Raw genomic sequence first — 22,927 nt, 5'->3', positions numbered from 1 at the left:
TACTGATAGAGCTAGGGTATGAGGGAATATGGTCGTGGGAATATCTCTTTGGTGCTGAGATTCAAGTTCAGTGAACGACCAGGTGCTTATCGTATGATGATAAATTCACGTGAATTTAAATGAGCTCGTGGGTCAGCGCGGCTGTTTGCATAGCTGTGATCTTTCTCTTATTGGTTCGCAGAATGCATTTGTTAGCGTTTGAAATATATTCGCCTGCCATCAGTTTTCCCAAAGTCAAACCATGGGTGATTTATCACATGAATTGGTAATAAAGAGCGCTATCGCGGCTGAAGGAGGATGATATTTCAGGGTGGAATGTAATTTCACCTGGCAGTAATGCCATGTAACTTTCTTTGTTTGACTTATTGTTGAAGTGCCAGCCAAATGGATTTGGGTTCTTACGAATGCGGCTTACTTCAAAGCAATATTGGCTCAAATGATGCACCAACACTTATGCTCATATCAAGCTACAATTAGACGCACGCCATACGCATTGAAGGCGACTAACCAACCCACATCACAGACCAACAAGCCAACATATATTGGGCCCATCTCGATCAGTCTTATCTGAGAGCTGCCGCTCAGTGTAGCCGCTCAGGCGACAGCTGTATGTTTGTGCGCGCGCCCGCTGTCACTGCAATCATTGCCCGCCGTCACTGCAATCATTGCCCGCCGTCACTGCAATCATTGCCCGCTGTCACTGCAATCATTACCCGCCGTCCCTGCAATCATTGCCCGCCGTCACTGCAATCATTGCCCGCCGCTCGGCCAGCAGGAAACGCCGCATTTCCGCAACCGGAAACGCTGCATTTCCGGAACCGGAAGTAGCCGTGCAAAATGGACCGCCCGCCGCCGCCGACCGTGCCCGCTTCAAAACAAACAGCGGACGCGTTTCATAAAGTAGACCGCTGTCCCGTGCGATACTTCAAAACAGGCTCAGACGGGTGGTTTTATTCATAGCGGGTGTGGATTTTATGGACGCCGGATTTATGAAAGGATGCATGTATTTTAGAAGGCAGAATGTCGGGGCTGTTTGTTTTCAGAGTTTTGAGTGATGAGATTTTTGATAAATGATAATGTGGTTGCGCACCTGTTGGTGTCTTTCTGTTTGAGGAAGCTAATGGATTCATTTTTCCTTCGGTGCATTATGATAAGCTGGCGACGTGCGGGTGAATGAGTCCCAGATGCTCTCAAAGAAATTACATCGTCATTTCTTATTTACGTGACGGACTGCTCCGTTCCTAAAAGCTGCGTTATGTAAGCCAGATGCTGTATGGAAAATACTGAGCCTGCTCGAATTGATAGCAGTTATGCGCATTAGGTATCCAATCCATCTAAGGATTACACATTTTGCGTCATTGATCTCTTGCTGAAGCTCAGCTGAAAGCAAGTGTAGGTGTAGGTAGACGCAAAATGGTAATTGTCAGTTTATGGAGCTTATGAATGCTGAACTTCTTACACTTTTACTTTCAAGCTATGCTTTCTCGATCATTGACCTCTCCTCACATCTGAATTTAGCAGAAGCATGCGAAATACAGGGTGGGGCAGCATAATCGGGAATAAATATCAAACGGGATTATTTGGTCATGAATCTAAAAATATAGCTCCAAGCACTATTTTAGCAACATCCTATCAATCGGTCACCTTTTACCTATCCCTCATCCTATTTGACCGCCCTCGGCGTCGATGACCTTCTCAAGGCGGGTCCAAAAGCACGCGCATGCACGTGCAACCTCCTGCTTGTCCATGATCGCCCATCAGCTTCGTACCTTGCACTGAAGACTGTTTTTACTGATGATAAGTTGTTCATTAAACTTCTACCAAAAAACGCTCCATGTAAAGAATTTGGTCGGATTTAAATCGGCGGAGTTGAAGGACCAGAAGTTTTTGGTTCATCTCAGGTGGAGGTGCCCTACACAATAACATGTCGTCCTCACTGCAGTACCAGCACGGACAGAGTCCTCGTAAGACGTGATTTGGACCGTCAGTGATCCTCTCTTCCGACGGCTCCACGTGAGTCTGCCAGAGTGCGGTTGTATTTACCAGAGGTGCTCATTTTATCCGGGCTCGATGAAGTAGGGTGCACCACGTGCACCTCCCTTGAAGACCACCCATAGGTCCATCACCCCAACAGGATGTTTACTTTGCATGACCGCTGGAATATTCTCGATACAATCCCCTATATGGCATGCCATTCTTTTTTATCGTATTCCAGTCGGTGATAAGATTTTTTGTCGCTGAAGTTTTGAACATTGTTTCTTTTTAATATGCTCAAGTGCTTCTTCCTTATATTCAAGTGAGTCATCTTGTATGTCCTCTGCTAAGAGTTATTTTACGACGATTACGTTAACCTGTTGTCCTAAGTATCCCCACACAATCCTTATCGTCCGTGATAACACGTTGACCTGCCCAGCAACCTTTACGTGGAATTGCAGGGTTTTAAACAAAATGTTCTTGTTTTACTTGTTTAACATTAGTGTCTATGGGCGCGCGCAAAGCACTTGGAGCACCGTCGAACTATTTTGCTGCTCTTTTCCAGGAAGTTGCATGCTCATGGATGTAGTCATGTCAGATGATGCACAACTTTTGGGCGTTTCATTGCCATAATATAATTTATAAAAATAATGCCATGCCTACTCATGATCAGAGCCCAAAAAGCATTCCCGATTATGCTGCCCCACCCTGTATGTACTTGAGCTAAGAGTTAAGGCGGGATTTCCAAGTCAGAGATGTTGCGTTGCCAATGTGGTCAATTTCAAGAGACGTTCAATATTGATTGCAAGCTGGGTTACTTCATGTCAGTGCTGCTTGCGAATGAGCGTCCCTTCGTTGCGCAACGTAGGTATATTTAGACAGTACAAATTTATCCCAGCACTGAAGGCTTTTGAAATATAAGTCGGTCGCTGAATTTCTGAGCTATTTTCGTCACAACTGCGTACTATTTGCTCCCGTCTTTTCAAACTTCTCTCATAAATTATGTTAGTCGCTCAACTGTGAGGAACGACCAAAGTTTTCCGCTTCTAATTACCCAACTATCAACCGGCCTCTCGAATTGTTTGTCGCAAAGTGACACAGTTTCAGCTATTTTAAGCGGTGATTCAGGCGAAATATGTAAAGCGTTTTGCCTAAACTATTTTACATTGCGATCGCCCGAGGATGCCTGATATTGGACAGCTTTTAGTTTGATTTGTATCACGGTAAGCTTTTAGCAATCAAGCGTGGTTTTATCGATCACATCGGGTGGCTTCCGCTGTTATCCTTCGAAACCCAGCCTAAACACCTAATTGTGGTATAGGGACACACCACAATGGATAGGGACATGTCATTTGTGCGCAATGGAACTGATACCTCAATCAGCCGTGTACTGCCCCTCCCTGTCAATGGCAGCGAGTTCCGCCCATAATTCCACTAACCGTCCATTTCCGTGCTACCCTCTCCCGCGGCCGTTTTCGGTTATTTATGCACCCCTGTTTCCAAAACATCCGCAAACCATGACCAGCCACTGTCGGTCGACTGCACGCGCAGTGCGCACCCCTCCTCCCCTGCGCGCGCGTGGCCCCGGGACTCGTGCATTGGTCGTGATTACTCATGCCTGAGCCCCCCCCCCCCCCCTCCCCGGGTAATTGGACCGGTCAGTTACAGGCTTATTAGTTGGCCAGGTGCTGGTGACGGTCATATATTCGGCCGTTAGCGACCCCTTTCGCCCTCCGGACTCCCCAAAACGCCCGCATTGCTCGCTGAACGGAGCCAATTAGATGGGACGGTGTGGGATTCATGGGGATGGTATATAGAGGGATTATGAACGCAGGTGGTAACGTGATCCTTCAAATATGACAGGGACTGGAAGATGGATATATTGAGAATAACCCCTGTAGTACGCCTGCGATTTGGAAGTTCTTGGCACGATCGTTGATCTGATGCTAAAAGGAAATACTTACGTTTTTCCGATTAGTTATCAAAGACTTTTCTCTTCATCCAGTTTGCATTCCCGCTCTCAATATCTAGCTCAGACGGTTCCCCAACTCCTGATCGATATCCATTAGATCCAGTGCGCCATTTAGTGAACAATGGCACCAGTTAACTATACCAGGTCCACGAGGACGGACCAAACTTTGTTTTGCAATACCTGGCAACAATCGTCAGACGTGCGAGCGCTAATGCGTTCCACGAATCCACGAATTATCTTGGGCACCGTGAAACTCGTAAGTGTAGCGCTGCAAGTTTGTAATCGATGTATCTTGCTAACGCCGAGTCTTCGAATACAAGCTGGAAACACCAACGCTCGTAACACTGTACCTGGAAATGCTGAGAGCCATGACTGAAGTGTAACGCCAGCGGTCGGCACCTTTCCACAGAACCACCACGCTATATGTAGACTCTAGTGCAGTGGCTCGCTTTTGTGGCAGAGCTGGGCAGTGGGCAGCCATTAGGGCTGTCGAGAGAAAATGAACGTTTCAGCGCTAATTAGAAAGTCTCAGTTATCCAGACGAAGTTTTAATTCGGTAGATAGGTGATGGCTCAATTAACGTCGGCTCGTGAGTTCAGTTGGATTTTTAGCTTTGAGGTTGGGTTAAGCTCCGATGTGTTCTTTTATTATGCAACTGAGCGTATCCTGTGCCGGTTAGTACTAGTTGTTGGTATCGTTTACTAGAATGCAGCTCAGGATAGGATATTCTGACTCAGAGGCGCATAACTGACATCACGTTGAAGTTTCACGCATCACCTTGAAGCGTTATTAGGAATACCGCCCTCGTGACCGACTGTTTAGTGTTCAGGTTGCTGTGTGTCACGACACCGCCCTGGGGGGAGGGGGAGAGGGTCACGAGGCAGCGCTGTCAGCTGTTCCCATTGTTCGTGACTGGGTTCGTATGAAGAGTCCGGGAGAGGATTACTTGCAGATGACATCACTGGCTTTATTTGAGCACGGAATCTGGCTCATATGGTCGAGGAACACCTGACTTGGATTATATCATAGGAAACGAATAGCACGAAGTCCTATGTGGTATGCCTCTCTTCTTGGAAGTGAAAGAGCTGAATATTAGGTCACCAGAGCAAGACTAGTTGGTCACTAATTTAAGCGCCTTGTCTGTTGTGTTTAGTACCGTGTTTATCCAGGGAAAGCGCATCTAATCTGTTGATTGATTCAGAGACTCGTGTGTTTTCCGTGTGCGTGGGTAACAGTTGGTCAGAGGTCAGATGGGACCACTAATGTAAAACTCGTAGAACAACATCGGACTTGCTTGCGGAGAAGATAATTTCATTGATACCTGTCTGTTTTCATCAGATGACTCCGGCTCTCTCTCTCTCTCTCTCTCTCTCTCTCTCTCTCTCTCTCTCTCTCTCTCTCTCTCTCTCTCTCTCTCCCTCTCCCGTTTGTATCCCGGCACTCACCCTATACCGTCCTTGCTTACCTCTGTTTTCACTCGACGCCGCTCGGTTTAGATCACGCGAATCCCAACACCAAACATCCTATAAGGCCACTACCATTGCGAATCGCCGTGCCACTCGGCCTTAGAGCGGTGCGACGCCGGTTTTCAGCCGTCATTAGTCAGCTGGCCGCTGGTTTTGCTGTCTGCTGGTGACATGTGACGGTCTGCAGCAGGGCACCGTCAGCTGGACGGAAAATTGGGGGAGCCGAGAGGAGGAATTAGAAATTTAACCTACCGAATTCGGCGCCAGTGAAAATTACATCGAATTTGTAGCATATTTTTAATTGCGAAAACTCTACCGAATATCGCATAAGGGCGTCTGATTTTATTCAAGTTTTGGTAATTTGCATATTGTGATGAACATAGAGAGCTAAATTTCGCCTTTTCTGTACCAACCTTGGCGTCTCTCGACTGAACCATTTACTTCTGAGACTGCGTGCCAGATGTCATGCACATAACTCTAACTGGGTGAGCGGTCTCCTTTCCAAGACATTCAGAGTTGGACCGTACTGCTCACAGTCACATGACGGACCCCATTGTGTCTCAGCGCGCCCGGCGAGGCAACAATGGGGCACGCGACGCCCGACCGTCTGCCTCTCCTTTCCTTCTGACACCTTGTGGCACCCTTCTGTGCGCCCCCTCCGTCGAAACCGGCGCCGTCTGCCGGTCTTTTCTCGCCAGGCGGCGGTTTGGGTAGAATCCGCCCTCCGCTGTGCGACGCGGGCCGTCGCGCCGGCTTAGCGCTGCCGTGAAAAGGAGTGTGAATTCACAATTCTCGTGAGAGACTAGCCGGCGGCGGGGATGGGAGCCGCTTTTAGCCGGGATTTCGGCCCGAAACCGACCGGCTGGTCGGCGGGTGAATGGTGGCGACGGTTATCTGCATATTCATGCGGTTATGATAGGACTTTTCGGTGATATATTGTGGCGGCGGCCGGCGCCGGTGGTGGCAGTGACGCAGGCAGAACTCTTTGTGTCGGGGATCGCTGAGGCTTAGGTGCTGTTTTTGGCGTGCTGTTGATCTTAGGCACGGGGAGGAGGGGCCGGGTAGTAACATACGGACGCTGGCCTATTTCAAAGCGATGACGGTGGCGGTTTTTTAGTGTGCTTGTTTAGCGAGCCGTTAATGTCCTAAGCGTACAATGATGACGGAATTTTCACTTCCCCATAAATCGAAGCATTCCAACGGCATTCAATGCGCTATACAGAGCATCAAAACGATGCTCCAGTGCATCGCCGGGTAAGGCATCCCCCCCCCCCCACACACACACACACATACACCCTATGGCTGGTTTGGGGTTGGTCTGTGCCAGGTAGATAGAAGCCAGCGAACCCTTCCAGTTGTGCGCTCTGCTCATTCAGATAGAGGCACTGGCGGAAATTGAGCCATCATATTTGATGGTTTGACTCAGCACTCGGAAATTGTTCGAGACCAAACTGTTATTCGCATAGGGAGTTCACAAATGCTGTTCACATTTGTTGCGCTAGGTTCTCCACAGTGTAGAGTATGCAACTCATTTCATTGACTTCAGTAGAGAATGCAGACTGACTTCACTGATTGAAGGTAGACTGAGTGACTGACTTCACTGATTGAATAGACTGACTGCAATAGAGAATGCAGGCTTGTGCCTCAGTCTGAACATTAGAAAGAATGCATTTCCCGCAGAGCTAAAAAAAAAAATTCCGAAAATTATCGCCTCTCAACCAATAACAGCTCTTACGCCTTTGAGACAGAAGTTTGGATGATGAGGCCTGGATTTACATTCTGTCAGTGGCTGGACTTCAGCCTGCCGGTTTCGTCTGCTGAGGCGGATCGAAGTGCTGCTGTGGAACAGAACCGGTACCTGCTGCCATCTGGCGGCTGGTTCTACTTCCTGCCGCCAGGGCGCTCTGCTGTCGCTGCGGAGAAGCGGGTCCAGCGGTAGCTGATGAGGGGCTTTGGATAGAATGCTTGCAGGGAAAGCATGATACTCCCTATTCACAAAGGTTGTGTTACACAGTTAGTGTATTTTTACATTGCTCAGAACACTCACCTTCTGTTCCCTGCACCTGTTCACCATTCGCTCTGAGCTCGTACAGCATTCGTCTCCTTTCACACTGCCTCATCCCTCTCCTCCCTCCCTCCCTCCCTCCCTCGCTCTCTCTGCCCAGTCCCCCCCCCCCGTCTTCCGTCCGCCACCCCACCCACGTCCGTCCACTCCCGTCCACTGCGGGTCCGTGCTCCATTCATTTCTTGCCGGCGGGTCATCTATACTTGTCTCACGGACGCGTTGTGTTGCATTAGTTTGGCCAGCCAGGCATGTCTTATGCCCATTCTCAACCCACATCAGACAGTCAGCACATCATCACAGTCCAACGGCAACACATCACAACACTGATAACAGCACAGTGTGTCACGGTATATCACAGCATATCCCAGCTTACGTTTAAAGGGACTATCCCACCTTTAACATGGGGTTTGAGTTGAGATAGCCAAGTTTGCGGCGAGGTTCAGAAACCACTATCTATCTAGGTTGCAACCCCCGCGGCCTCTTGGTGTTGAAGAAATTCGTTCCCTTCGTTTGAAAATGGGCCTTGTACAAGGCCCTATCTTCAACATGGAGCGACCGTTAGTGTGACGTCACCTCGTTTAGTCATTCTGATTTAAATGGGTTTGTTCGTTGAAAAATCGCTTAAAACTTGGTCTGAACTTTGTTGTGGTGCCTACAGAGTAAAAAGAATCAGCTTTACGACAGTAATGTGGCCTGGGGAAGGAGGTAATTTTGGGCTGTGACGTCACATATTTGAAAGTTTGTGTTTGGAATATGGGAAGCCTAAGATGTTTAATGAAAAATAAATGCCAGAACCGTGTTCCTGGTCATCCAATCTATAAAGTCGGGCACAATTTAACTAGTTTTAACAACATTTTAGAAGGTGGGATAGTCCCTTTAATGGACCATTCGGCTCAGACCAGCACAGCGGTGCCCAGTCTGTGCTGGTCCATCTCAGCCCCAAATCAACCCGAACCAGCCAACAAAGCCCGACCCGGCCAACGTAGCTCAACCCAGCTTAGCAAAGCCCTAGCCCAACTCAGCCCCAACGCAGTCCCAGCCCAGCCCATCCCGTCGGTCAGGTCGACTCAGCTCATCTATTTGTTGACGCTGTGGAGTGCGACCGTGTGTCCTGATTTCGCGGTCCGCCCCCGCCCGCTCAGCCAGCCGGGCACCTGGGATGGACCCGTTTTTGTGGGCGGTCTGTAATGGTGCCTGAGAGAGGGGAGGGGGAGAGAGAGAGAGAGAGAGAGAGAGAGAGAGAGAGGGGGGGGGGGACGGAAAGAGGCTGTGGTGGGCGTGAATTCCGAGAAGGAAATGGGGAGCTGAACGTTGATAGAGACGCGGCATATGATCGGTTTTGTGCTCCCTTGTATACTGCGGCCGGGCGCTTATTTGCGGTGTTTGCGTTTGGCGGCTGGCGGGCGACTTTTAGTCGTTTTCGGTCAGCAGTTAGCGTCGGTGCGGTGCGGGCGGTTTTATTTTTTTCGGCGTTTCGGCGTTTTTTTCTGTGTGGTTTGCGGCGGTCGGGCGATTTTTTTGCCGTTTGCGTTGGCTTTTCGGGCGTGCGTTTTACACGTTTTGCGGTGTTTACGTTTTGCGGCGGGCGGGCGTTTTTTGTTTTTTGCGGTGTTTGTCTTTGGCGGCGGGCGGGCGGGCGGGCGATGCGGGCGGTTTTCTTTTTTTTGCGTCGTTTGCGGTGTGAAATTTGTTTGCGGTTGGCGGCCGCTTTTTCGTTTTTTTGCGTTTTTTTTTTGGCGGCGGGCGGGCGATTTTTAGGCGTTTTCGGTTGGCGGTTAGCGGGCGTGCGATGCGGGTGGTTTTATTGTTTTGCGGCGTTTTTGCGTTTTTTTATTTGCGGTTTGCGGCGGGCGGGCGTTTGTTTATTTTTTGCGACCTTTGCGTTGGCGTTTCGGGCGTGCGTTTTGCGCGTTTTGCGGTGTTTGCGTTTTGCGGCGGGCGGGCGTTTTTCACAATTCAAAGTTCAAACCTTCGGGCCACAGCGCTCCTCGAGAAGCGCTGCCCTCGAGTATATTTTTTGGATCTCGCATTCAGCAGTGGGTAAAGTACATTGGAAAGATTATGATCGATTTTTATGCGAAATCAGTCGGCTAAACAATGTCGAATGTGATCGGCATTACAAGATGTATTCAGCCATCAACCATGCAGTGAAACTATTTGGCTTGCACCTAGAAAGTGAATGGTTTCTCAGGCTACGGATACCCACGGATACCCACGGATACCCATCCAAAAAAGTGCCTGGCGGCAATTGAATGCACGTCTCCAAAGTGTCGTGCATGGTTTCTATATGAAAGTTCTGTATCTGCTGGACTGTGCTGGACTATGCTTTAGTGCTCGACTGTGGAGCTCTGGATACACTGGCAGTGTAGTTACCACAGGATGTGGGCTGGGAGATACCGCGACGGAAGCGAAGCGACTATCTGAGCATTATCCGGTCACAGCTCGGCCAACCCACAGAAGAACAGTCGTGCCAGCCACTGCCACCCTGTAGTGCTGGCTCTAGTCGCTGTAGTGCTAGTCGGATAGTGTAGTGGTGTAGTGTCGGAAGGGTTATAGTGTTGGCCTGGGAAGTTGTGGGCAGGTGAAGTGTTTTTGGAGGACGCAGAAGCTGAGCCAGGAAGTGGACGAGCTGTTTCGCCTATTCGCTTTCTGTTGTCGGCCTACATGCTGGCAGAAGAAATGTGACGCCTGAAGAGGATATTTTGAAGGCAGCGTGACGGAGAGTTACATATTTTGGTGAAGATTCACCTGAGCTGAGCTGAACTCTGAGCTGCAGCTGTCCAAGCTGTGATACAAACTAGTCTGATTGATCCTCAGTTCCTTCTAGTCTTCTTTTTCATTTTTTTCTTCAATATTTGTCACGTTTTTGTGACCAACCACATCATATACCCTTTCATTGCGATTTCCTGTCGTTTCGTGACACTTTTCGCACCTGTCTGTAGCAATCCTACCATCCCACGTTCCTCTTTGATATTCCATCGTCCCCCTTCCGGAACCCTGGTATCACGATGCCGGGCGGTTCGGGTGCCGGCTGGTACGCCACCCTCCGGCGAAAGTCCCGCAGAGTGCGCGCCACCCTGCGCCCCTCCCCCAGCCAGGCCACCCTGCGGCCCGCCCCCAGCCAGGTCAGCCTCAGCTCAGCTGTGGGGCAGGCCATGTGGCAGTGGGGCGGCTGGGGTCAGGGTCGGGGTCAGACCGGGCCGCCGGCCGACCGGTCACAGGTCACAGGTCAAGGTCACAGGAGGTCAGTGGCCGTGGGCGGCCTGAGGCGGAGTCGATCCGAGATGGATTTCAGTCTGCTTCAGGTGGGTGGAGAGAGAGGAGTGAGAGGGGGAGATGGGAGTGAGTGAGAGGGGGATGTGGTGCAGGAAATATCAATAGGCCAGCCCGCCGCGGGTGGGCTGAAAAGGCCGGCCAGGAAATGCCGATGGTGAGTTCCGATGTCATTTTTGGGTGTATCAAAGATAAGCAATGTTTGTGTCTGAGATCAGTGATCGCCATTCTCCTTCAACACTGAGCAGCGGTCACCAGTTCCCCTTCTTCCGATGGTAGGAGTTTTTGCGGCGTTGCGGAGGTGTCTCCTGGTCATTCCGTCGGAGTTAACGGACGCCTTGGTCCGCTAGGATGGTCTGTGGTCATCTCGGTAGTTTGTGATCAGTCGACTTCTCCCATGCATTTTATCGACCATCGGGATACGAGGGGAGAGTGGTCGGTCTACACCCCGTTGATATTATCTTGCATCACATAATTCGCATTTTGATTGTATATGCTGTGTTTGCATCGTGTGCCTATACGCTAATCGATTTGTGACTTCAGCTCGACCTTGCCCTCGTCCCACTCGTAACGTCATCTCTCTGTTTGTTCCAGCAACTGAAGGATGAAATCAGCGAGGTGGCCATGGACATGGAGGCCGTCGAGACCGGCGAGGACGGGTGAGTACCGAGTACAGAGTACCGCAGAGTACCGAGTACCGAGTACAGAGTACCGACTACCGAGTACAGAGTACAGAGTACAAAGTACAGCGTACAGAGTACCGAGTACCGAGTACCGAGTACAGAGTACAGAGTACCACAGAGTACCGAGTGCCGAGTGCCGAGTACCGAGTACCGCAGAGTACCGAGTGCCTCAGAGTTTCAGTTCTGAGGACGAATTTGGGGACGACGGTGAAAACAGGGCGCCCTGGGCGATTTGATCAAGGTTCGTGAAATTCACACGTGACGTTGGGCATGTAGAAGGCCCACGGAAGGGGGAGAAGTTCCAAATGTCACGTGACTAATATGCCCTCCGGCGCCCTGTTTTCACCGGCGTCCGAATTAGGGCCTACATTTAAAAGCATTTCTTTGACTAAAGAACAAACTGTACACTGAATAAACTGTAAGAATAAACTGTTTATACAAGAACAAGAATAAACTGTAGTTGCAACAAGAATAAACTGTTTAAATAAGAATAATTTGTAGTTGAAAGAATAAAAGAAAAAAATAGGCACTGCATAACGATTCGTTGTTTTATTCATTGATTTGATTGAACCTTATCAGCTGTTGACCACTTATTCATTACGTTCGTTCATTCATTCATTCATTCATTCATTCATTCATTTATTTATTTATTCATTTATTCAAAATAGATTCATTCATTCATTCACAGTGTAACAGATGTTCCTCGCGTGTCAGAGGCTTGTGTGCACTGTCAAATGCCGACTGCTGAATGCTTAGTCCCGCGCCCATACCTTGTCCGTCCGTTTTCGGGGTGCTGTCTGGTGTTATTTTTCCTCGTCCGTTGCCCCCCTCCCCCTCCTCCCCCTCCCACACTGTGTTTGTCGGAGTCGCGACATGGGCACGGCCCGCCGTGATTTTAAAAGTACGGTGAGGAGAATTGATGACATCAAGAGATTGAGAATTGAACCGACATCAAGAGCCTAATTGCGGAAGTCGTATCATGCATGTTTTGGGAGTAACTGCAAACTGCATTGTGAATATCAATGTGTAGGTCGATACTGACTACTGAGCATTTTAGCATTCGTGTTTTTTCGGCTATCTGGGGAAAATTGATAAAATTTAAATGTATGTCGCTTGAAGACTGCATTCAGGACCTTATCTACTTTCAGGTCAAAGGGCTGTGCATATTTTTTAGCTTGCTCAAAAAATGGACTGTCGATAACTTCTAAACCTTACATAATCGTCTAATGTCGCTTATTTTTAGCGTCTCTCCATCGCACGTGAATTACGACTCTTTCCTGGAACCATTCACGGGAATCCCACTAACGTTGACCTGTCATCCGTCAAACCGCAGTAATTCCGCAGCAGTTAGCTAGATCTCCAATAAGGCGATTAGTCGCCAGTTGGAAAAAATGCGCGAATTCCCTAAAGGCTGATTGCAGCCGCCGATGCGGTCCGATCATGGCTGCCCGATGGCTTGTACGTACGACCTTCCCTGAGGCTGTCCAGCCATCAGATACCTCTGTTGCACCGTGCAGTGTGCAGGAGGCAGCCGTTGACCCCCCCCCCCCCCCTCCCCAGTACGGCCGTTGGCTTACGACCCCGCGGCGTGCCGTGCCGACGGTGTGGGAGTGGGAGTGGGAGTGGGGGGAGGGGACAGGGGCGGGCGGTGGGCGGCAGACACTAGTTGCACTCGGGAGACGGTGGAAGACGGACGGTGACGGCGACGGCGGCGGTGGAATTCCGTGGACACGAGGCGTGGACGGTGGACGCTGTTGAGTGGATGTGGAGTCTTACAGAGCAAGGTGAACGTAAATCTGCAGGATTTACTCTGAAAAGAAAGGCGATTGAAGCTCTGAGATATCCACGAATCCTGCAGTGACCGGTTTTGTTCAAAGTGATGGGCAACTGGCTCTGCGTCGCATCGGCGTAGGGCTTTTTAACAAGTCCTCGAATCGATAGAGTCAAGTCTCGGTCAGCCCAACCGATGTCTGTGTGACGACTAATATGACACGCGTGTCAAATGCTCAGCGCTCAGTGAGTGACATACCGGTGACGAGCGCTGACACCCGGTGATTTGTGGTGACTTCTGGTGAAGTTTGGTGACCTGGAGTGACGGCTGGTGACACCAAACGGCACATGCTGGATGCATGTTAGTTTGGCAAGCTTGTATTGAACTGCCGTATACCAAGTGAAGATCTCAAGCCCGTGACGAGTGGCATTACCCGCGGTGACATACATTGACCGTCTGAGGCGTGTGATGGCTCCGCGGTGACACTCCGACCCGTACCTGACCTCTGACCTGACCTGACCTGACCTGACCTGACCTGACCTGACCTGACCGGCGCCGGGTCAGGCAGGACCGGCTCCAATGCCCGCGCTAGAGACCAACAGGTGTGTTTGGTTAACCTCATTTACACACGCTGCTCTTATGCACACATCCGACGCACGCACATACGCACACGCCAACGCACACACGCACACACGCACAAGACTAACAGTACTGCCAATCCGGCGCTATCGTCTGGCTAATGGTGCTCGGTAATGCCATTAGAGGGATTTGCCGGACCGCTACGTGCGATAGTCTGAAAATTCCGCCGTGTCATTGGGGCAGGCGCAGGGATTTGATCGAACTAGTGGAAAAGCTCAGAGTTATTTGGTTTTTACGACTAGATCCTTTTTTTCTGTTTTTTCCTTCTGGCGTGTGTCTAAGCATAAAAATGTAGAAAGAAAATCAACTATTCCTTCTTTCGGCTGGCTCGGCCGGCAGTTGAACCCTCTTTACGACCTTGATTTAACTTTTCGCCCTCCTCGCCCGTTTTTTTTTTTTAACAAACGTACAAAAAAACGCCTGTTTTACCTACTGTTACGCTTAATTTGCATCTTACCTGCCTGGCGCTTGCCCCCCCCCCCCCCCCCCCCCCCTCCACGGGTGGAGAATTGTGCTGGACTGGGGGTGCTCGAGCTCTCCCAATTCCACGCCGGCTTGGCTTTGGAGCCGCGGCCGGGCGGCGCGGGTCAAGGCGGGTCAAGGTCACCGCTAGGTGGCGGCGGATTTGCTGCGCCCGAGCACCCCCAGCTGGTCACAATTCTCCACCTATGCCCCCCCCCCCCCCGCCCCCCGCCAAATACCTCCCCAGTTCGGGTAAACCTATGATGTTTCGCTGACCTGTCTCTGTTCCTCTTTCTTTACAGCAAAGCGGACCAGAAGAAGAAGCAGCTGTCCATCGGTCGGAAGAAGTTCAACATGGACCCCAAGAAGGGCATCGAGTACCTGAAGCAGCACGAGCTGCTGCAGGACACGGCCGAGGGTGAGAGCCGGGGGATGTGGTGTCACCGGGTCACGTGACGTCACGAGGTCACCGGATGATAGAGATGTCGTTGTTAGGTTGAGACGGGAAGGGTTGAGTGGTAAAGAGAGACGGAAAAAAAATAAAGGAAAACTGCCTTCTCTGAGATACCGAAAAGGGGAAGCGAATATGTGCAAAGTATTTCTTTTATTCTGCTGTGCGAACAATATGAACTACCTTTTCAAGTCATCTTCTGCCATTGTATATCTGGTTCCGCAGGCCAACAAGATAAGAGCAGAACTCTATTTACAAACGGCGGTAAACTGCGACGTTTGTCGGTTTTGGTTTTGGAACGTGTCTGAAAAAAGACAACCATCACACCACCCTTCGAAACTGGCACACAACACAAACTGACCGAATTAGTCGTGTTTGGAGTTGGATTTTTTTGGGGGGGGGAGAGTCCAGGTGAAGTGCGACTCTCACTCTCTTCTGCCGTCTGCCTCTCTGACGTCAGTTTCACCATATGACGTCACAGAGCAGCCGCGGGGCGCGGTCGTTGAGCATTAAACGCTCTGCTGTTACCAAGGAGATGACTGTGACGTCACTAGTACTACCGTGTGTCTGTGACGTCATTACGACGTAATAAGTCTGCCGGTGATTAGGACTGTGATTGGCAGCTGGGCTCGAGCGAGGTTGATTGAATAGCAGTGGGAATGTTTCCCCCAGGCCTTGTGATACAATCTGGCCTTGCAGTTTTCATTGGTGAAGAATCTTTGAAGTGAACGTACCATAAATGTGCGGTAGGTTAAAATTTTATATTTAAACGAGCATAGTCGCAGGCACATGGGATTCAAAATTTGAAAATTGCATGCCTTTTAAGATTCCTTACTTAATTTTTGGTCGCAGTTCTCTGCACACCAGGCGCCCACTAGCAGTGCAATATTGGCAGAAAAGCGTGACGAATCGGCGATCTTGAACAACCTCAACCGAGCCATCAGATTATGTCAGGGAAAGCGTGACAGACGTGTCATGTTTCCAAACCGCAGTCCTGCCAACACAGTGTTATCGTGGAAAGTTTCGACCTCTCTCTGAGAACGAACTCTTTGAGAGCCGGTTTGTAGTTGGGTTCAGGGATCCCCGCTGTTTGTAATTCGAAAGTGAATGTGGGGCGGGTGATGTAAAAAAGTTAAATATCTTACGGGAGTGTTGCGTCAGCCAAACTCTTACTTTTTCACTTGCAATGTCAATTTCACTGGCTGAATTCCGATCAGGCTTTATGCCGTTTCACATGTGTCTTATACCGCTGCAAGCTTGATGGCGTTTGGGTTTATGAACTCTAGAATCTTACGCTCACGAGTAACTTTCGCCCGGGGCACTGATCCTGCAACCTTAACATTTGTTTCGGCTTTATTATATAATCGTGTTGCAAGACTTCGTGCATGAATTGACTTTTTGTAATGTAATCGAGTTATGTAGCTATAATATCGAGCCTTGGATATGAAAAAAATCAATTCGCGTAAATTGTAGCACAAAACTGATGGTGGATTCGAACAGCTACTGGCAAAATAACGTAAACCAGAAATTTATGTAGTTCGTGAGGATAATTCAGCTGTTAATACCTTCCAATCGCTCGTTAAGCATTAGGAACAGTTCTTCTCGCCCGAGTGCCTGTGCAGTGTGTTCTGCTATGTGAGCGCATTTTACCAGCCAGTGTGGTTGCGTTCCTAACCGTGGAAAAGAATGTCAGGAATTCAAACCATCTGCAATCTCCGGCGGCCGTGGACTTTAACGTCACGTTCCGTTCGTCACGGATAATCATGTAACGCCGGTGTGATGAATGCGTCACGGTTTTTCATGTTCAGTTGGTCACGGTTCGTTTTTGCAGGGTTGGAGGTTTGTCACGGTCGTTTTGAGTTGTGGGGTATTTGGCATGCATCTATTATGCGTTCAGTAGGAAGGATTGCAGTGCATTTTAGACCACTTGTTTCGAAGGCGTTCATAATCGAATGCGAAATGTAAATGACACTATTGAGTCGACCAAACCTTTTGCCAACTCACCATCGCTTCAAATCGAGCCGTTCCGTGTCGAAGTATGTCTAACCTCGGCGTTATCGCCCTCACTTCGGTAGGACTGAGGATACACCTTTACCCATGGGAAGTCTACCGTTACTTTCAGTTGTGCCCAATAAAGCCATGTGATTTACCAGTCTACATTTTATCACCACTTGGCCGACTGCTGCGGGCTGATGGCTCCTCAGAACCTGCTCCTGGCCGTATAACCAACACATCATTGAGTGAACTTTGTCGTTCTCTGGGTCTCATTTAGACGGTAGTTTTGTTTTACAGCTTCGGGTTTTGACTTGGAATCGTTAGATCACAGAAGAAGGAGCGTGTACTTAGTTCATCATTCTCTCGGCATTTGGCGTGTCAATGCAGCAAAGGCTATTCGAACCCTGACACTAGAATCTACCAAAATGAGCCATGACATTGACGCGATCTCCATAGCAATATTGCAAATAATCTATTCAGACCATAGCACATTCCTTTCGGTTCACTTTATCACAAAGTCTGCGCCCCCATATTCTTATACACCACATCTCACAGCTCTGTTAGAGGCACGTCAGTAGCGACCTTTCAGGTATGGCACGAGTGTCGACCTTTGAATATCGAGACATACGACGGACTATTTCACAGCATCTCCCTGCCATTCCACCGGTATGCCGCGCTGCCGTGACTGGTATCTGCGATAAACCAAACCCAGTACCGATGTCAAATCCAACCGGTTTCTCCCCAAACGAGGGGTTTTGGGCGACGGGTCGGCGGTGGTGGTCGCATGGGCTGGACAAAACCGGCCGCGCGCGAGCGGCCTGTCAGACATGTTGGGGGGAGGGGGTTTGAGAGTTTGGGGAGGGGTTATGGTGGATGTAGACTTTCGGATTGTTGTGGATCGGGGGTTTTACGACGTTGGGCAATGTTCGGTGGTCTTGCGTCATTGGCGGGATAAGGAAACTTTACTGGATTAAATTGAGTAGAGAAAGACGAAATCGGCTTGTTTTGGCTTGAAGCGGGATTTTTCTTCTAAGAAATGAAGAGCATTTTTGCATTATGTTTCTCCATTCTTTGTCCCGTTATTGATATCGTAGTTAAAAGATCTCATAATCATAGCAGCATATCGGCATTAATGCTAAATTTTAACCATAGCTGCATTGTTTACGATCTTTGCGATGCGTACCGTTTCGCATTGTAACCGACCTCGCTTGGAAATGTGCGATTGCTGTCACTTTTGATTAACGAAAAACAATCTAACTTCCATGTTCTCTCCGTCCACAGACATAGCCGAGTTCCTGCACAAGGGCGAGGGACTGAACAAGCGGGCCATCGGCGACTACCTGGGCGAGCGAGCCGACTTCAACCAGGCCGTGCTGGCCGCCTTCGTCAACCTGCACGACTTCAGCGACCTGATCCTGGTCCAGGCCCTGCGGCAGTTCCTCTGGAGCTTCCGACTGCCGGGGGAGAGCCAGAAGATAGACAGGATGATGGAGTGTTTCGCCAAGAGATACTGCGAGCTCAACCCGGATATATTCACCAGTGCTGGTGAGTTGTGTGGGAAGGGAGGGAAGAGATAAGAGAAAATAGAAATGGAAGGGTGTGAAAGGCGAGGGAGAGGAGATAAATAGGTGTCTGGTTGTTACGCGTATGGCTGATGAGATGATTGTATGTTATATCGTGAATTATCTTACTAATGTTGGCATATTTTTAATAGGAATAATGTTGTTATTTTTCGCACATCTTGACGAACGTTGTCAGCGGTCGTTCTTGTAATGCATTTACAGGCTGCTGCTAGAACATGCTAATTTCGTGCAATGGCCGTGTCTGATAGTCCCATTCGCCCGTCCTGCCACACCCAAAACAAAGCGACAAGACGTTATTAAAGCCCCGCTACCATTTCTGACCGTCCGTCCCTCCCGCAGACACCTGCTACACGCTCAGTTTCGCCATCATCATGCTGAACACGTCTCTGCACAACCCCAGCGTCAAGGATAAGTTTACCGTGGACCAGTTCATCAATATGGTGCGCGGCATCGACCAGGGAGGTCAGTACCGGGGCGTGTGACGTCACTGGGTGCTAAATTACGTCGCTGGGTAAACGGTGGGGGTGCCGAGACGCTAGCGGCATATATAAGATGATGTAAGATGATTCAGGCTAAATATAAATGATGTTTCGGATTGTTATGGCTTTCTGATGTGTTAGCCGTTGTTGAGAACACGGCTTTTTGTTTTCTCGGCATTTCGATAATGTTCCGTCAGGTTTACCACCAGTCATTCATGTGAGAGAAAAAATGCCTCAATGATCTTTTATTGATGATTTCGGGAGCTGCTCGTCAGCCTGTTCGCTAACACTGTCTCCCCGTTGCCTAGGTAACCTGCCTCGGGAGCTGACTGTTGACTCTTTCCCCCCGTTGCCTAGGTAACCTGCCTCGGGAGCTGCTGGCCAGTCTGTTAATTCACACTGTCCCCCCGTTGCCTAGGTAACCTGCCGCGGGAGCTGTTGGTTAGCCTTTACGACAGCATCAAGTCTGAGCCGTTTATGATTCCGGAGGATGACGGCAACGATCTGATGCACACCTTCTTCAACCCGGACAAGGAGGGGTGGCTCTCCAAACAGGGTCAGTGACGTCATACAGGCCTGTGTAACGTCACACAGCGCTGTTTGGCTGATATGACTGATAGGCTTGGTTTAGGAATATTATTTGTGGAGCAAATCACCGACGAGGTTCCCGTCACCGTGTCAAGTGGTTAAAGTCTCTATGATGGTAAAACTTGCCCGTCGTATTACAGAAATGTGCGCATCAAACATTTTGTTAAATGCTTCAGGAGCCTAAACTTTCGTTCAAGCACTTCATTCTTTATTGACTTTACATAAATACTTAGCTCATTTTTAAATCTGGATTTGCTGATTATTCTTTATCGTGATAATCGTTGAGCATCTCATGCCGTAGATATCGCCTACGGCGCAGCGTCTGACCCTCTCCCCTCTCTTCCTCAGGAGGCCGTGTGAAGTCGTGGAAGCGGCGGTGGTTCATCCTCAACGACAACTGCCTCTACTACTTCGAGTACACCACGGACAAGGAGCCACGGGGCATCATACCGCTCGAGAACATTCAGGTACGTATAGGCTAGGAGGGTGGGTGGGCGCTTAGTCCAAGTCTTAGACGCGTCTAGCTGGACGGCGGCTGCGTCCACCTGGCGACAGTCAGCCTTAGATGCGTCTAGCTTGGAGGTCCCCGTCCAACAGTTAGACGCCAGTTGGACGCCAGTGGAAGTCTCCACCCATACTATAGTTGGCTAGGCAGAGAGTTAGGCATGGCGCTGTAGTGGACAGAGAAGTAGGATAGAAAGTAAAGGTGGTCAATGGGAGGCGTTTTTGATTACCTATGGTGTTTGTGGTGGTGAATGAATTAGTCTGACGGGATAGATGTCGGGTGACTGACACGTCTAAACGTGGCCTTTTCTCGCCCCTTGTTAATTAATGCCTCAGAAGTCTAGAATAATAAGTTAGAAAGTCTAGAATGAAAGTCCAGTGAGCTACAAGACAGGTCAAGAGTAGGTGCTGCCCCTCCCCTGATCTGATCTGTCTGCTATGACCCTTTATCTGACCTCATCTGACCCCTGTTCCCTGCAGGTTCGCGTGGTGGATGACCGCAGCAAGCCCAACTGTTTCGAACTGTACGCCTCTGGCACCGACTACATCAAGGCCTGCAAGACGGACAACGACGGAAAGGTGGTGGAGGGGAAACACACGGCCTACAGAATGTCGGCGGCCACCCAGGAGGAGATGAACGAGTGGATCAAGACGATACAGTGAGTGGAGATAGCGGGGGGGGGGATGGAGAGAGGAGGGTCTGAGGGACTGGGGAGGTGGAATGAGGGGTGGGAGGTTGGTCTCGTTTTCGAAGGGCTCCACAAGGCTTCGAAACGAAGCCTTGTGGAGTGGAAAGTGATTTTCATTAGAAGCATGTGATGGTTTTATTTTACGGGAGATTGATATAAGATGGATGACTGTTAGTTATGTGTTTTTGGTAAAATGCATTAGCGATTTTACTTTGTGAGGTTTGTAATAGAATTGCAGCAAGCGTGTCACGTTGAGTTGTCAAGTCCTTCACATCAGACTGGTATTTGTTGTAATGATTATTTTTATATGTAACCGGCACCCTATCTCATCTAACTCCGTAATTTCTTTCCGTTCACAGGCAGAGCATCAGCCTCAACCCCTTCTACGATATGTTGGCGGCACGAAAACGAAAAGCACAAAAGCCCCCACCGCGGTAACACGGGCCGCGCTAGTGGCGCTGTCTGTGGCGGACTTGTGAAATAATGTTGTATAGGTGGCGCTGCACACACTGTAAATGAAATCCAATGCGAGTGCTACTAAAGTGGAATATTTGCCGGCGCGACATGAAAGAAGAGAGTTGTTCAGCGCGATATCTCCTGATTTCGGAGGTGCAATGTTATGTGCTATTTCTACGGCGCCTCGCTGACCTGTCGTTGCAATGGTAACGCGCCACGAAGCCCAATGGACCTCTGTCGCGCTGCGCGGCACGTGTGCTATACGTGCGCCTCGGCCCCGTTTTAGGGCCTCATTCCGTTGTGAGTCTGGGAGTCTGTCCATGCGAGTATGAGCGAGTGACACAGTACAAAGGAATACAGACGTGTGCCGGTGGTTTGGTCGATTGGGAGTGCTGGAGTCTATGGGCTGAGCTGGGACCGACTTGTACGCGAATGTGAATATACATACACAATACACTGGCTTCACCGGCAGGTAGTGTGTTTGGATTGGAGAGAGCGTTTGTGATGGGGATAGAGAGGATGTGGGAAGAGTGGGAGGGGAGAGGATGAACGCGGAAAGCGGTGGAAAGGAAGCCTGTGGACGGATTTTGTGGAATAGGGTGGAACGACGGGGTACACGGGTGGATTGTGTGGATGGAGGTGGACTGGTGTGGACTGTGGACGCGGGTGAGAGATCTAAAAGGGAGATGAAATGTGGACTGGCGAACGGATGGTACCCACTCACCAGTATGACGGCCTAATTTTACGTAGTGGACGAATAGAAAGACGACAACGAAGTGAAAACACGAAATTAATTTTTTAACGAAGTGTTTCCACGTTTCCAGTGCACTTCCATGGAAAATAATCCTTGTCGGGATGTCAGGATAAACAACACTTGTCAGGATAAACAAAAAGTTTCAGATTTACTCCGGCTATCACTGATTTGTTTTGTCTAAAACGGGCCTCGAAGTGAGCAGCTCGCGCACCATCGGATCTCATTTCGAGGTCGCTCCGCGCCCTGCGGGCAGACGAGTCGCCGGCCGGCAGTGACCGGAGCGCAGTGCGCATGCGCAGACAGGCGGCAGGATCAGCTGAGGTCAAGGTTAGAGCACGAACGTGTTGCTTGCTATCGTATATGGTTAGTGTTATCGCGATAGTGATGATAGTGTAAAATGTTTAGCGAAGGTTGTTATGTGAGGGGCTGTTTTAATTTGGGTCAGTCAGTGTTGATGAGGTCTCAAGATTTGCACTGGACGTTGCTGAGACACGAGTATCGACCGCCCGGAAGAGCAACAGCCTGCGAGAGTTGCTGATTCGCCGAAGGTGAGTGCTATTGTCTGGGGACTGTGACCTCACACTGGTCACACTGGTCTCACACTGGTCTGTTACCAGCAAGGTGAAAATGCATCGGCCGGGAATCGAACCCGGGCCGCCCGCGTGGCAGGCGAGCATTCTACCACTGAACCACCGATGCCTGGCAATTTTGAGCCAAATTGACCAATCTGTCTGGGGGGGGGGGGGCAATTGGTCTCGTTTGTGTTGCAAGACTAGAATATGTATATGTTATATACGCGGATATACGCAGGCACGTATCCAGGATTTCGCTCAGGGGGGGGCGACAGCCGAGAAGGGCCCGGAGGTCAGCCAAAAGGGGCCCCACAGCGACTGCCTATCCTGGCGTGTAAAAATTCGAGAATGTCGAAAAAACAGCAAATTTACGATAGAATTTGGCATTGTAAATGAAAATGCACTGTCTTGCGTTTCTCGACCTTGATAACATGTTTGCAGTTAGCTTCCGTTGAAGTTCGTTTTTGCAGTTCACTTCCGTTGAAGTTCGTTAACCCGCGCCCGGCCGGGGGGGGGGCTGTTTGAACACCTCCTCCTTGCGGTTTTGCGTG

The 22,927-nt window shown here is 49.7% G+C and overlaps 1 protein-coding gene across 2 annotated transcripts; it reads left to right on the top strand.

The window, feature by feature from the left end:
- Nucleotides 1–9,906: 9,906 nt before the first annotated feature.
- Nucleotides 9,907–21,521, top strand: LOC122374703 (cytohesin-2-like). 2 transcript variants are annotated; one of them, XM_043353622.1, is made up of 9 exons: nt 9,907–10,782; nt 11,345–11,409; nt 14,608–14,723; nt 18,033–18,296; nt 18,674–18,796; nt 19,232–19,369; nt 19,750–19,868; nt 20,386–20,564; nt 20,954–21,521. In XM_043353622.1, the coding sequence occupies exons 1-9, from the start codon at nt 10,486–10,488 to the stop codon at nt 21,030–21,032; spliced, it is 1,380 nt and encodes a 459-aa protein (XP_043209557.1). In that variant the 5' UTR covers nt 9,907–10,485; the 3' UTR covers nt 21,033–21,521. The 2 variants fall into 2 exon arrangements, with proteins under 2 accessions (XP_043209557.1, XP_043209558.1); XM_043353623.1 differs by having other exon boundaries at nt 10,772–10,907.
- The last annotated feature ends 1,406 nt before the right edge of the window (nt 21,522–22,927 follow it).

The sequence above is a fragment of the Amphibalanus amphitrite genome, unplaced genomic scaffold (assembly GCF_019059575.1).
Source record: "Amphibalanus amphitrite isolate SeventyFive unplaced genomic scaffold, NRLGWU_Aamphi_draft 001697F_arrow, whole genome shotgun sequence".
NCBI lineage: Eukaryota > Metazoa > Arthropoda > Thecostraca > Balanomorpha > Balanidae > Amphibalanus > Amphibalanus amphitrite.
Note: the sequence above shows the minus strand (reverse complement) of the source record. Positions and strands in the feature narration are given on the sequence as shown.